At 45.0% G+C, this 14,030-nt stretch overlaps 1 protein-coding gene across 3 annotated transcripts in view; it reads right to left on the reverse strand.

Annotated features, from left to right (window-relative positions):
- The window catches only part of GART (phosphoribosylglycinamide formyltransferase, phosphoribosylglycinamide synthetase, phosphoribosylaminoimidazole synthetase), a 40,174-nt gene that overhangs the window by 3,314 nt on the left and 22,830 nt on the right, over positions 1 to 14,030 (reverse strand). For all 3 annotated transcript variants that reach the window (XM_056559551.1, XM_056559549.1, XM_056559550.1), the window contains exons 12-20: positions 13,087 to 13,181; positions 11,907 to 12,016; positions 8,740 to 8,938; positions 7,586 to 7,837; positions 5,399 to 5,551; positions 3,757 to 3,960; positions 3,512 to 3,661; positions 2,086 to 2,216; positions 1,374 to 1,515 (exon numbers count right to left, since the gene is read on the reverse strand). In XM_056559551.1, the coding sequence (XP_056415526.1) occupies positions 1,374 to 1,515; positions 2,086 to 2,216; positions 3,512 to 3,661; positions 3,757 to 3,960; positions 5,399 to 5,551; positions 7,586 to 7,837; positions 8,740 to 8,938; positions 11,907 to 12,016; positions 13,087 to 13,181 (1,436 nt within the window). The remainder of the gene's footprint in view (positions 1 to 1,373; positions 1,516 to 2,085; positions 2,217 to 3,511; positions 3,662 to 3,756; positions 3,961 to 5,398; positions 5,552 to 7,585; positions 7,838 to 8,739; positions 8,939 to 11,906; positions 12,017 to 13,086; positions 13,182 to 14,030) is intronic.

Below are 14,030 nucleotides of genomic sequence, written 5' to 3' on the forward strand. Positions count from 1 at the left end.
CAGTTCCTCCATATGAACACGACGACATCACACAGTTCCTCTATACGGACACGATGACATCACACAGTTCCCCCATACGAACATGACGACATCACACAGTTCCTCCATACGGACATGACGACATCACGCAGTTCCTCTATACGGACATGATGACATCACACAGTTCCTCCATATGGACATGACGACATCATACAGTTCCTCCATATGGACATGACGACATCACACAGTTCCTCCATATGGACATGATGACATCGCACAGTTCCTCTATATGGACATGATGACATCACACAGTTCCTCTATATGGACATGATGACATCACACAGTTCCTCCATACGGACATGATGACATCACACAGTTCCTCCATATGGACATGACGACATCACACAGTTCCTCCATACGAACATGACGACATCACACAGTTCCTCTATATGGACACGATGACATCACACAGTTCCCCCATACGAACATGACGACATCACACAGTTGCTCCATACGGACATGACGACATCACACAGTTGCTCCATACGGACATGACGACATCACACAGTTCCTCCATATGGACATGATGACATCACACAGTTCCTCCATATGGACATGACGACATCACACAGTTCCTCCATATGGACATCACACAGTTCCTCCATATGGACATGACGAAATCACACAGTTCCCCCATATGGACATGACGACACACAGTTCCTCCATATGGACATGATGACATCACACAGTTCCTCCATATGGACATGATGACATCACACAGTTCCTCCATATGGACATGACGAAATCACACAGTTCCTCCATATGGACATGACGACATCACACAGTTCCTCCATATGGACACGATGACACCACACAGTTCTTCCATATAGACATGATGACATCACAGAATCGCTGTAGATTTGTCAGATCCATGATGATAATCTCCGATTCCACCACATCCCATCGGTGACTGATCTATTGGAAAATAAATCTTTTCTTTTTGAATTTCTTTTTTGTCTTGTCCACAGTGCTCTCTTCTGACACCTGATGCCCCTATCAGGAACTGTCCAGAGCAGGAGAAAATCCCCATAGCAAACCTATGCTGCTCTGGACAGTACCTGACATGGACAGAGGTGTCAGCAGAGAGCACTGTGGACAAGACTAAAAAAGAAATTCAAAAAGAAAAGAATTTCCTCTGTAGAATACAGCTGCTAAAAAGTACTGGAAGGGTAAAGATTTTTTTTTTTATAGAAGTAATTTACAAACCTGTTTACCTTTCTGGCATCAGTTCATTTAAAAAAAATAAATAAATAAAATAAAGAGTACCCTTTTAACAAGCAACTGGACGGATGTAACTAATAAAGAGGCCAGTGAGTGTACATGCGCGCACTTACCCTTCCACTTCCTGACAAAGGGACCGGATAGAATCCGCATGAAGCCAGCCAGACACACAAACTCTATGGAGAACTCCTCAAGGACCTTGTCCACAGTGTTGTCAAACTCCTCCCGGCTGCTGTACTGTCTGTGGTCGATCACCTGCAACGGGAAAGAGTATATGTCTACAATGGTTAGACATGGAGGTCACATCTGGAGATGGACAAATGGGTTTAATAACTTTAGGATGAATGTTGGATCAGCTGATCTCTCATATGCACACATTCAGCACAGCATGTGTTGTCTATGGGGAGGGGTAAGCCACAGCCAGACAGCTATGCCGCCAACTTATCCCTCAAAGAAAAAAAAGGGACCAAGCAGTGAAAATCAACGCACCTGATCCTTCTCTCCGCGCGACAAATGATGTCAGGAGGCCTCCATACACCTTAGATCAGCGAATCCCATCCAGGGTGCCTCCAGCTGTTTAAAAAATACAACTCCCAGGATGCCCAGACAGCACATGGTGACTGATCATAGTATTGCATAGACCAGTGAGCCTCAAGCTGTTGCAAAACTACAACTCCCAGCATGCCCGGACAGCCTTTGGTTGTCCGGGCATGCTGGGAGTTGTAGTTTTGCAACAGGACAGACAATCTGAGAGGACAGTCCTGGGGCATGATGGGAGGTGTGCAATCTGGGTGGACAAAACACCGTAAAACACAATGGACTCACCCTTGTAGGAATCCCAGCAGCTTCAGCCTTCTGAAGGCCTCCCACTCCAGCCTTGTTGGAGATCACCAGGGCAATATAAGCCGCACTGCCCGGAGACTTGGTGCTTTTTATTAATGCGTCAAGGTTCGTACCTTAGAAAGGGAGGAGAGGATCCTGAGTAATATCCTGTATTATACCCCAGAGCTGTACTCACTATTCTGCTGGTGGAGTCACTGTGTACATACATTACATTACTTATCCTGTACTGATCCTGAGTTATATCCTGTATTATACTCCAGAGCTGTACTCACTATTCTGCTGGTGAGGTCACTGTGCACATACATTACATTACTTATCCTGTACTGATCCTGAGTTATATCCTGTATTATACTCCAGAGCTGTACTCACTATTCTGCTGGTGAGGTCACTGTGTACATACATTACATTACTTATCCTGTACTGATCCTGAGTTATATCCTGTATTATACTCCAGAGCTGTACTCACTATTCTGCTGGTGAGGTCACTGTGTACATACATTATATTACTTATCCTGTACTGATCCTGAGTTATATCCTGTATTATACTCCAGAGCTGTACTCACTATTCTGCTGGTGAGATCCCTGTGTACATACATTGCATTACTTATCCTGTACTGATCCTGAGTTATATCCTGAATTATATTCCAGAGCTGTACTCACTATTCTGCTGGTGAGATCCCTGTGTACATACATTGCATTACTTATCCTGTACTGATCCTGAGTTATATCCTGAATTATACTCCAGAGCTGTACTCACTATTCTGCTGGTGAGATCCCTGTGTACATACATTGCATTACTTATCCTGTACTGATCCTGAGTTATATCCTGAATTATATTCCAGAGCTGTACTCACTATTCTGCTGGTGAGGTCACTGTGTACATACATTATATTACTTATCCTGTACTGATCCTGAGTTATATCCTGTATTATTTTCTGGAGCTGAACTGTCCACTCAGAGTGAAAATTTTGTGCATACACCAGCACAATAATTAGTGAATAGTGAGATAACTCTACCTGGAGTATAAATGTATGTATTCACAAAAGCTCATCGGCACAGCTCACCCTCCCATCTAAACCGCGACGCAGTCGAGACTGGACCCAGGTCTCCAGAAGATACAAGCAAAGCAGGCAACGTCCAGCGTGGTATCAAAGCAATACGTAAAGTTAATTCAGCAATTAGCCAACATGGAGAACAGGTGACGCGTTTCGGCCTACGGTAAGTAGCCTTAGTCATACGTATGACTTAGGCTACTTACCGTAGCCGAAACGCGTCACCTGTTCTCCATGTTGGCCAATTGTTGAATTAACTTTACATATTGCTTTGATACCACACTGGACGTTGCCTTCTCTGCTTGCATAAATGTTTGTAGTAACACAACTTCAACTGTAGGTTCTGAAGTCCTTACCTGTCCCAGAAATGAGGACCGCCACTCTCACTTTCCCCGCGACATCTGGACTTAATCCATCACAGACTGACGTAGACAAGTATTTTTGTGGTTGTGGTTCTGTCCTGTTCAGAGCCGCAGTCAGGTTCTTGATTTTCACACTTTCTGAGCCTGCGAGAAGGCGACATGACATTCTACTTTTTAGAACAGGCCTGTTTTGTGTGACGTGTTGTCTCCCAATGGGTCATTATGCAGGGTAGACCGACCTGTTTGTCGCAGGGTAACTTCTCCGATGAGCCACGCATCCTCTACCGCCTGGATTTCTTTCAGAACGTCTTCTGCCAACGCCTTCTCCACCACAAGTACAGCCCCGATACCGCAATTAAAGGTGCGGCTCATCTCCTCCTCGGACAGGCCACCCCTCGTCTGCAGCCAAGAGAATATCCCTGGTATCTTCCAGCAAAGGGCATCTGAGAAATAAGAGAGTGCCTTAGTTTGGTCACTCACTGAATCATGCGTAATTCCTTGTATAAATTGTGGACAATTATAGAAACAACTTATGCATTTTCTTAAAGGATACGCTCAAAAACTGAATATTTTGAAATGTGGTATCGCAATGGTTCGTCTACTATTTATGCACTCAACACCATTTTGCCAATACAATTGGGAATACAATTGAAGGGAGAGTCTTGTCTGAAGACCATACAGCAGTGTGTCTCCAGCTGTTGCAAAACTACAACTCCCAGCATGCCCGGACAGCCTTTGGCTGTCCGGGGATGCTGTGAGTTGTAGTTTTGCAACAGCTGGAGACACAATGTTTGGAAAACACTGCCATACAGTCATGGACGGCCCATAGACATTCAATATCTGTGAGATTAAAGGGGTACTCCAGGGAAAGATTAAAAAAAAAAAAAAAAAATGCTCCAAAGCCCCCACACTATCTGGATATGTTCACTGTAAACAATCTTGCCTGATGTGCATGGCTCCTGTTGTCTTCTCTGGCTTCTTGACATTATTTGCTATTCTTTCCTCCCCTTGCCTACATCCCCATTGCAGCTCTGCTCTGCCAGCGCACTCTCTGAGAGCAGCCCCCACCCTCCTGCTCTGAGTAGCAGACAGATATTCAGTGTCTTATTGGCTGAGGGTGCTAATACCTCCCAGCACTAAAGAAAAACATAACATCAGCGCTGGACAGAAACCATATAGTCTGTCTCTCTCAGGAAGGTGGGGGCTGCTTTCAGAGAGGGTTTTGGACAGAGAGAGTGGACGGTTGGATGATGTCATTCACTCACATGCATGTAAGTGACAACTAAAGAGGGGAAACTGCTCTATATAGCTAGTGAATGATATTTATGGGTTTATTTAAGGGTTGATGAAAGGGAAAAGATGGGCAATGATTTTAGTTCCCTGGAGTACCTCTTTAAAGTGCATCTATTACCTTAAACTTCATAGTGCTCTCTGCTGCCACCTGTCTGTCAGAAACTGACCAGAGTAGGAGCAAATCCCCATTGCAAACCTATCCTGCTCTAGACAGTTCCAGACAGACAGATGTGGCAGCAGAGAGCACTGTGGTCAGACTGAAAAGAACACCACAACTTCCTGTGGAGCATACAGCAGCTGATAAGTACTGGAAGGATTAAGATTATTGAATAGAAGTAATTTACAAATCTGAATAACGTTCTAACACCAGTTGATTTGAAAACAGTTTTTTTTCCCCTCGGGAGTTCCCTTTTAGGTGAGCATGTGAATAGCCTTGTAAATACAATGGCCAAGAGTATTCGAAGTGCTTGTCAATAGAAAATTATGTAAGACAAGTCACCCATTTGGGGGATGATAGAATATATGTAAGACAACATCTAGTATGCATATCTAATAATTACTTTTATACTGACAAAACCAAAATCTTACCCAAAGTGACTCCAAATGATGGGGGCAGGACTCTGGGAACGTTCTCCAGTAGACCACCCCCAGTGATGTGAGCATAAGCCTTCACATGGCCGGACCTCAAGACGGGAAGGAGGGTCTTGCTGTAGATCTTAGTAGGAGTCAATAAAAGTTCCCCTATAAGAAAAGAGGTGAAAGTCTTGAAGGATGGAAATTTCATTTCTTATAGGATCATGCAGCAGAGGGCCACACTGTACAGCCATTAGGAAGACATTGGCTGACTATTGAGACTTACACCACAGAACCAAATACAAGGAACCAGAGTGCACAGTAAACAGGTTGAAAAAGGTACTCCAGTCCTTGTCGGACAGAACAAGTTACATACAAGACATCACTTGTACATGACTGATCTTTTTGCTATATTAAAGGAGTACTCTGGTGCAGACAACTCCTGCTCTGTCCTGCCCAGGCTGCACAAAAAATTAAAATAAACCATCACTCACCTTCCTGGGTTCCCGCGGAGCGCCACTACAGCTGATGGGTCCTCCTGTCCATCTCCTCCATACTTCCGTGTGAACGAAGTGTCACATGGCGCTCAGCACATCGCCGGCCGCCACGATTTTCTGCCTCGGCCCATAATAGGCTGAGCGCCATGTGACGCTTCGTTCACACGGAAGTATGAAGAAGATGGACAAGTCAGCTGTAGTGGCGCTCCGCGGGAACCCAGGAAGGTGAGTGATGGTTTATTTTCATTTTTTTTGCCGCCCGGGCAGGACGGAGCAGGAGTAGTCTGCACCAGAGTACTCCTTTAATTGCTGGTCTTAATTCAGACACATGCCATGACTAAGGGATAGTTAGGACCCAAAACCCATCTGTTTTATGGAATACTGGATGTAATAAAGAAGCAATGGATTGGGTGCTGGACAGTTCTTGTTACTACATTGGAAATCAGATTGAGTCACTGCTGGTGAGTCTTTGCACGGGTGCTTCAGACGGATATTAGAGTTTTTGATTGTGCTCCTGACAAAACTAAATATAGTATAAGGGTAGGGTCACACAACAGATCAGCCGGTGACCCAACCCATAGTGTGCCTCCGAGCAGCCACCCAGGGGCAGGCGGGTTGCCACGCGCATGCGCAGTGTACTCAGACATCATGGAGCAGCTGTGATGTCTGAGTACACTCCGTGTCTCACAGGCCCCTGGGTGGCTGCTCAGAGCAGCAGACTGCCGCTGCGAGCAGGCCAGGGGGCCAAGCGAGGCGGGAAGGTGGCACCAGCTGAAGACACACAATGGGTCGGGTCACCAGCAGATCCGCAGCGTATTTTAGGTTACATATGACCCTTCCCCTAAGGATACGTTCACAGGCCAAAAAATGTGCGGAATGTCCGCCTGGAAAACACAGGCAGACATTCAGCACGTTTGCTTGTTCTGCCGGCAAAAAGACTGTCATACTTTTGAGTGGAATCTGCAGAAACCGGGATTTCTGTGGCAGATGCTTCTGCCGTGGATATTCCACTATGTGCCCAGTGTAGCAGAATAACATTGACATCAATAGAATTTGCAGCTGAATTTCTGAGCTGATTTTTATGGCAGATTTAGTTCAGAAATTCCACCGTGTGAACATAGCTTAATTCTAGACGAAAAGTTAAATGGGCACTGTCATTAAAACTAATTTTTGCAATTGCACTCCTTATGGTAAATAAAAAAAATCTTTCTAATGTACATTGTATAAAAAAAAATGAAGTTTTCTATGCTTTGTGTTTAAAAAAAGCTGCCACTAGGTGTCTCCCTACTTGTCCAGAGCACATTCTCTCTCCCCCCCCCCCCCCAATCTCTTGCACAGACTTTGGACTCCTGCTGGCCAGGCAGAAGTCCAATGCCAGGAAATGCTGAGGGGGTTGCAGCCATATCCAATCATAGCTCATCTCACACTGAACTGCTCTGGGCTGTGTGTAGCAGTGTGAGGGAGGAAGTTCTCCCCTGTATGGCTTCAGATAATGTCACGCCTGCCGGGGAACACCCCTTCCCAGACTGTGAATCTGACTGAGACTGAGCACAAAATAAGGAGCAATATAATGGTAGCAAACTAATAATAAAAATAAAGTCTGAGGGTGGTTTATTATGATGGGGGCAGTGAACTGGAAGGATTATAAAATTTTACAAGATCATAAAAAGATACAAAAATATTACAGATTTAAAAAATTTCTCACCAAACGTCCTGTCCCCACATCCAGCCGGTGCTGGAGATGACAACTCCAGAGAAGACTTTTCAAGAATCTTCCGGACCAAGCTGAAGCCGTTGCTGTGAACGCCCGAGGAGGAGACGCCGATAACCAAGTCGCCTGCAGCAATTTTGTCAAGAAGCGGCAGCATGCAACCTCGCTCTACAGCGCCTACAGCAAAGCCGGCCAGGTCGTAATCCCCGGGGGCATACATTCCTGGCATCTCTGCCGTTTCACCTCCTAAGAAGATAAAATACATTTGTGTGTGTCAGAGCACCAAGATTACATCCAGAAATGTTTACAGTCCAAATACCTATGTGTCAATGATGAAGTCACAGAGTCCACATTTTATTAACACATTAAAATGCCACTGCCTTTAACAGATTTCTTATGGCTGGGTGCTCTAGCAAACTGCTCCCAAAGACATATCCCATTCAGCAATCATGGTAAAGAGATAGACAAAACCCAGTTGCCATGCTGGCTAGCAAAGCAGGTCTGACAACTGGGTGCATTTTTGGCACTTAAAGAGGTATTCCAGTAAAAAAAAAAAAAAAGGCTCCAAAAAATTTTAACAGATTTGTAAATTACTTCAATTAAAAAAATCTTAACTTCAGCAGCTGATGAGTAGTGGAAGGATTGAGTTGTTCTTTTCTACCTGACCACAGTGCTCTCTGCTGACACCTCTGTCTGTCTCAAGAACTGTCCAGAGCAGGAGCGCTTTGCTATGGGGATTTGCTACTACTCTGGACAGTTCCTGACACAGACAGAGATGTCAGCAGAGAGCACTGAGGCAAGTCAGAAAAGAACTACACAACTTTAGCATATGATAAGTACTGGAAGGATTAAGATTTTTTTTTTTTTTTTTTTTATAGAAGTAATTTACAAATCTGTTTAACTTTCTGGTGCCAGTTCATATGAATTTTTTTTTTTTTTTTTACAATGGAATACCCCCTTTAAAAGAAAGAAAGTACCCCATTATGGTCAGGGAGCCCCCAGCTGCTGCAAAACTACAACTCCCAGCATTCCCGTGCTAGGAGTTGTAGTTTTGCAACATCTATAGGCACCCTGGTTGTGAAACAGTGTCATCCTCCATAATGGCATCTTATTAAAGAAGTCTCAGTGATAAAACTAAAGTGTTATACCTAGAAGGGCGCATCCAGCCATCTGACAGGCCTTGGCAATACCAGAGACCACCGATTCAGCCACCGACACATCCAGGGCCCCACAGCCAAAGTAATCGAGGAAAAACAGGGGCTCCGCTCCCTGAGCCAGGATATCATTGACACACATAGCCACCAGGTCCTGGCCAATGGTGTCATGCTTGTTACAAGCTTGAGCAATCTACAGAGAGAACAAAACTAAAACTGGAGATTGTCCTAGGTCAACAATTGACATGCCCTGTCTGGGTATGATGGGAGTTGTCATTTTGGACCAAGATAAGAGACGGCAGCGTCCTTCCTGGGGTCAATGGGGGAGATCAAAACCTGTGCAGAGGAAAAGTGGCACAGTTGCCCATAGCAACCAGATCGCTTCTTTAATTTTGCAGAGGCCTTGTTAAATATGAAAGATGCGATCTGATTGGGTGCTATGGGCAACTTTTCCTCTGCAAAGGTCTTGATAACTCTGCACCAATATCGGTGCTTCATTCTTGGCAAGTTAATATACAATACAGTCCCCTCGGACATCCAAAATAATGATCACAATTCATAATATTCTTATGTTCTCCGAGCCTAAGATAAGCACTGAGTACTCTACTTACAAACTTTATAAACTAGAGAAAAATGTAGAGCTTACACTTCAACAAATTATAGAACTGAAATGTATTGAACACCATTAAAATCATACATAGACTGCCGGTTCCGACAGACAGAAGGGGCGCTGCCCCGCTCACCTCACCACCAGGGGTCCCGAAGCCAGCAGGGAGCACAGGAGGTCAGAATCTCCGCTCAGCCGGCGGCAATGGCAGTGGGGTTCCGGCGGTCACGCACTGATTCCCTGAAGTGGCCGCCATCTTCCCACGGCCTGGAGACCACAGCGGAGGCTGCTTCACCTTGCACACCCGTATACCCAGGTAAACGATGGGGATTGCAACAGAGGTTAGTAGCAATGAGCCCTGCAGGGCAGGGTCACATGCCTCCCCCTGCACTCACCTCTCTCACTGCCTCAGTAAAGGACACCATAAGATGTTACATCACTCACAGTTGCTGTAAGAGCCCGGGGTTTTATTCATTTTGTACCCTCTCAGTCAGTGCACACTGTCTGCACCTCTTGACCCAGCTCTTATGGACCATTTCCTATCTAAAGTGTCCCAACGTGTGGGCTCCCCAGCAGTGGCACCCAGCTCTGTGCCTGCACCTATACAAGCTCCAGCTTCTATCTCAGTAACCCCTAAGGGCACGCAGCCCCAGACAGATGTTGCAAGCAGTCAGCCGCTATTCACCCCTGAGGAGGGTGCTTATGAAACCACACGTACCCCTGCAGCTCCCTGCCTTGGTGGGTACCTCGGAGGTCTCTTTTGCTTCCCCCATGGATCTTCAAACCCTGGCGGCAACTTTGGTCAAGTTAATTACCCCTACTATACAGTTAACCCTCGAAAGCACCATGCGCTCAACGTTAACACAACTGTAAGCAGATTTGGGTACTCAATTGGGACGTGTGGAGGAGGGGGACTAGCTCATTGTCGCCCTGGAGGATGAAAATAGTCTTGCTACCAGACTTCGCCAAACTGAATCGGATCGGATGCTACGTCAGTGAGAAACTGGAAGACCTAGAGAACAGATCACACCGCAACAATTTACGTATAGTGGGGGTTAGTGAATCTCTCCTTCCCTCTGACCTGTAGGGCTTTTGCGAGAGTGATTTACCCAAGGCTCTAGGACCTACACACAAATACAGATTGGAGAGAGCTCATCGATTGGGCCGGCCGCAGTCAGCTCCCTCACCGGCTCGGCAGGTTGAAGACTCCCGACTGTGGCAAATCAACTATATTATGGATTATAATGATAAAGTGGAGCTTCTGAGGGCCTAAAGGAAGCACTCATCCCCACTTACTTTCTGCAACAAGAAGATATCACTTTTTGAAGACTTTTCTGCGGATGTTGCCAAGTGTCGTAGAGCGTATGATAAAATCTGCTCCGAATTATTTAAAGCTAAGCGACGCTTTCAACTTCAGTATCCAGCCACTTTGAAAGTTTTCCGATCGGATGGCTTTTTCCTCCTACCAAAATCCGGACGCCCTACAGGAGCTCTTGAAGGAACCTGCCCGTCTCATCCGCTCTCCATCTCATCACTCCACATTTCCCAGAGAAAGGGGAGACCAATCTCAATCTCCGGGTGACTCTAGGAAATGCCGGAAATCATCAGGGAGGCGTAGCAGGAGTAGAAGCAGACGATCCTCGTCTCCAGACTGAGTATTCATTCTGTACCTGTCTTCATAGCAAGGGGGATAAGCCGCCCTCAGGTGTATTAAGTGGATGTAGTCCCTCATGAATGCTTTTCTTACTGTCCCGAGGGATTGTTTTGTTTTATATTGTGCCTTAAGGAATTGCAGCCATTTGATGTCATATGATATGTATGATGTCTTTGATGTTCTTCTGTACCAGTAACTATATTCCAATGCTTTCCCTTTTGTCCCTCCATATGGTTGGCCCAGTTTTGACCAGCTTACTGCCCGGGGTAGAGGTTGGGTGCTCTTCCCCTGCAATCAGTTACCTCTGGGTTTTCTACGTCAGTGGTTCTCAACCTTATTTGCCTGAGTACCCTTGACAGCCCATTCCGCAAAAATTGTACCCCCATATTAGACATTTTTTTATGATTATAATATAATTCATATGCTTTACTTTCCTCTATAACAGGCCCCCCATTCCACTCCCCATCTCCCCAGTACCCAGATTTACAGGTGACACCTTCTCTAACCAGAGTTGTTTACTTTTCTTTACTATCTGGCCTAGACCGCCATTAAGATTTCTCCCATACAAGACTTCTCCACAGAACCAGCCAAACAAACATTTTAGACTCCTTTCTGAAGTACAATACCCACCAATTTACAAACTCCCCATGTTTATTGTCACACACAGTAATAGTACCTGCTTTGGGTCACCATAAAGTTGTTAGGCCCACTCTGTGCCCCCCCAAATATAGTTGTAGGCCCCCAAACTGCCCCATATATAGCTGTAGGCCCACAAACGGCCTCCATATATAGTCTATATATTTATTGAAGTGTAAGCTCTACATTTTTCTCTAGTGTATAACATTTTTGTCAAATTCTAGGATATATTACAGTTTCTCCCAAAAAAATGTCTCAATTTACCTTCAGCTTTGTTCCTACACCGTCAGTACCAGATACCAGAATGGGGTCTATAAATCCTGCAGCTTTCAGATCGAATAGGCCGGCAAAACCTCCGAGCTCTGCATTACACCCTGATGGGAGAAATTAAATAGCAATACACTCTCCTAAATTTAGACGGGAGCTGAGAAATGCCGCAATACAGAGGTGTCCATATAATGGTTATGGGAACCCAGTCTTACATTGCGCCTAAACTGGACTCCCGATGGTCACTGAACCTCATTTGATTAGTTATGCCCCTCAGAAGATGGTGAAAAAGGGCTTTCAGGAACCTTGTCCTACCTACAACGATTATCTGTATATGCCACCCCACTGGACCACCGTGGATGGTTTAAATGTCCATTTAGACGCCGCTGTCAACTTTGATATTGGCGATCTAAAGAGTTAATAGCTGGCCCTCGGCTAAGGAATCAGCTGGCGACCGGCCGTTATGGCGTGGGCTTGAGTCAGGAGCCCGCACCATACACCGCTTGCCGTCTCAGGACGAGCCGGCTCTTCCTTAGATGGCAACTGGTTAATACTGAACTAGACTTTTTACGCATTTTTTGTACACGGTATCGCGCAAGTATGTTAGCAGCAGAGCATTATCTATACTATACGAGAATACAGTGTACGGTACGTATGACTGGTTCACGCTGACACCATCTCTATACCTATCGGGGTTTATTACCCCTGTGTAAGTATTTTATAGAAACTCATCCACCTTAAAAGGGGTACACCGTTGCTCAGCGTTTGGAACAAACTGTTCCAAACATTGGAGCCAGGAGCATGTGATGTCATAGCCCCGCCTCCTTATGACATCTCGCCTCACCCCCTCAATGCAAGTCTATGGGAGGGGGCGTGACAGCTGTCACCCCCTTTCACATAGACTTGCATTGAGGGTGCGGGGGAGACATGAGGGGGCGGGGCTATGACGTCAAGAGCTCCTGGCGCCAGCTCCAGCATTCGGAACAGTTTGTTCGAAACGCTGAGCAGTGGAGTACCTCTAACTATATTACATTGCATGCTTCTCTTTGCTGGGAGTTTGGGTTATTCATTCGGTCCCACGCTTTTACAGATAATTTACTATTGTATAATTATGAATACATTTATTTTTGGATCTCTCTTTCGCGCCCGTATTTAATGTTAGGCGATTTAGTCGTACCTGGCCTGGCCGTGGCTGCCGCAAAAGGCTTAATTTTCCGCACTAGGTTATTTCCAGCCTCAATATCCACTCCACTCTCTTTGTAGGTCAGATGTCTGTAATATACAAATGCAAAAATCATTCTTTATTCTAAATATATGTATATATAAAAAGGTATACATTTAGTTCTGTATAATTATATAGAAGAAACCATTATATTTGGTTGCTTTTTTTCTGAAACATTGACGGTCATTGCCTATAATAGGCCATAAGTGTTTCATTGAAGAGGTCCAAGATGGACGGGGAAAGGAAAGATTGGTACCGCAATTGGTACTTTTGTATCAAAAAAATCTTTTAAAAAGACAAAACTAATCAACAGCTGATTCATTAGATTCGTGTATGTTTAATGCAGATCCACTTACCTGTACTATTACTCAGTGACAACAAAAAACAAAAATATGAGTGGAAAGGATTTTCGCTCCTTGGTGTGCTTTAGAGATTAAAGACAACTAGTGTGCCTCCAGCTGTTGCAAAACTACAACTACTATTTTTTATCCTCCTTGCCCTTTAACAGTCATAACTTTTTTTCCCCCTACAGACCCAAATATTTTTTGCGGGACCAACTGTACTTTGCAATAACACTCTTGATCTATGTAAAACTATGTATGTGTATATGTTCCAGCATTACTTCCAAACAGCTGGAGATATTTCGATGAAACTTGTTCACATGCTACTAATACGTCAACTTTAAATAAAGGATAGTTAAAAGGAAAACTGTCACATGTTCACTCCCGCACTAACCACAGGTACTGACTGATGCGTGGGACGCCGATTCATATGATCCCTACCATGCCCAGATCAGGCTAGCCGTTCGCCCACAATTTTAGTTTTTCTATATATGCAAATGTTACTGTAACTGGCACGGGCGGGGTTTTCAGGAGCCTAGTGGCACTGTGATGTCAGCG

Source organism: Hyla sarda, chromosome 2, assembly GCF_029499605.1.
Source record: "Hyla sarda isolate aHylSar1 chromosome 2, aHylSar1.hap1, whole genome shotgun sequence".
NCBI lineage: Eukaryota > Metazoa > Chordata > Amphibia > Anura > Hylidae > Hyla > Hyla sarda.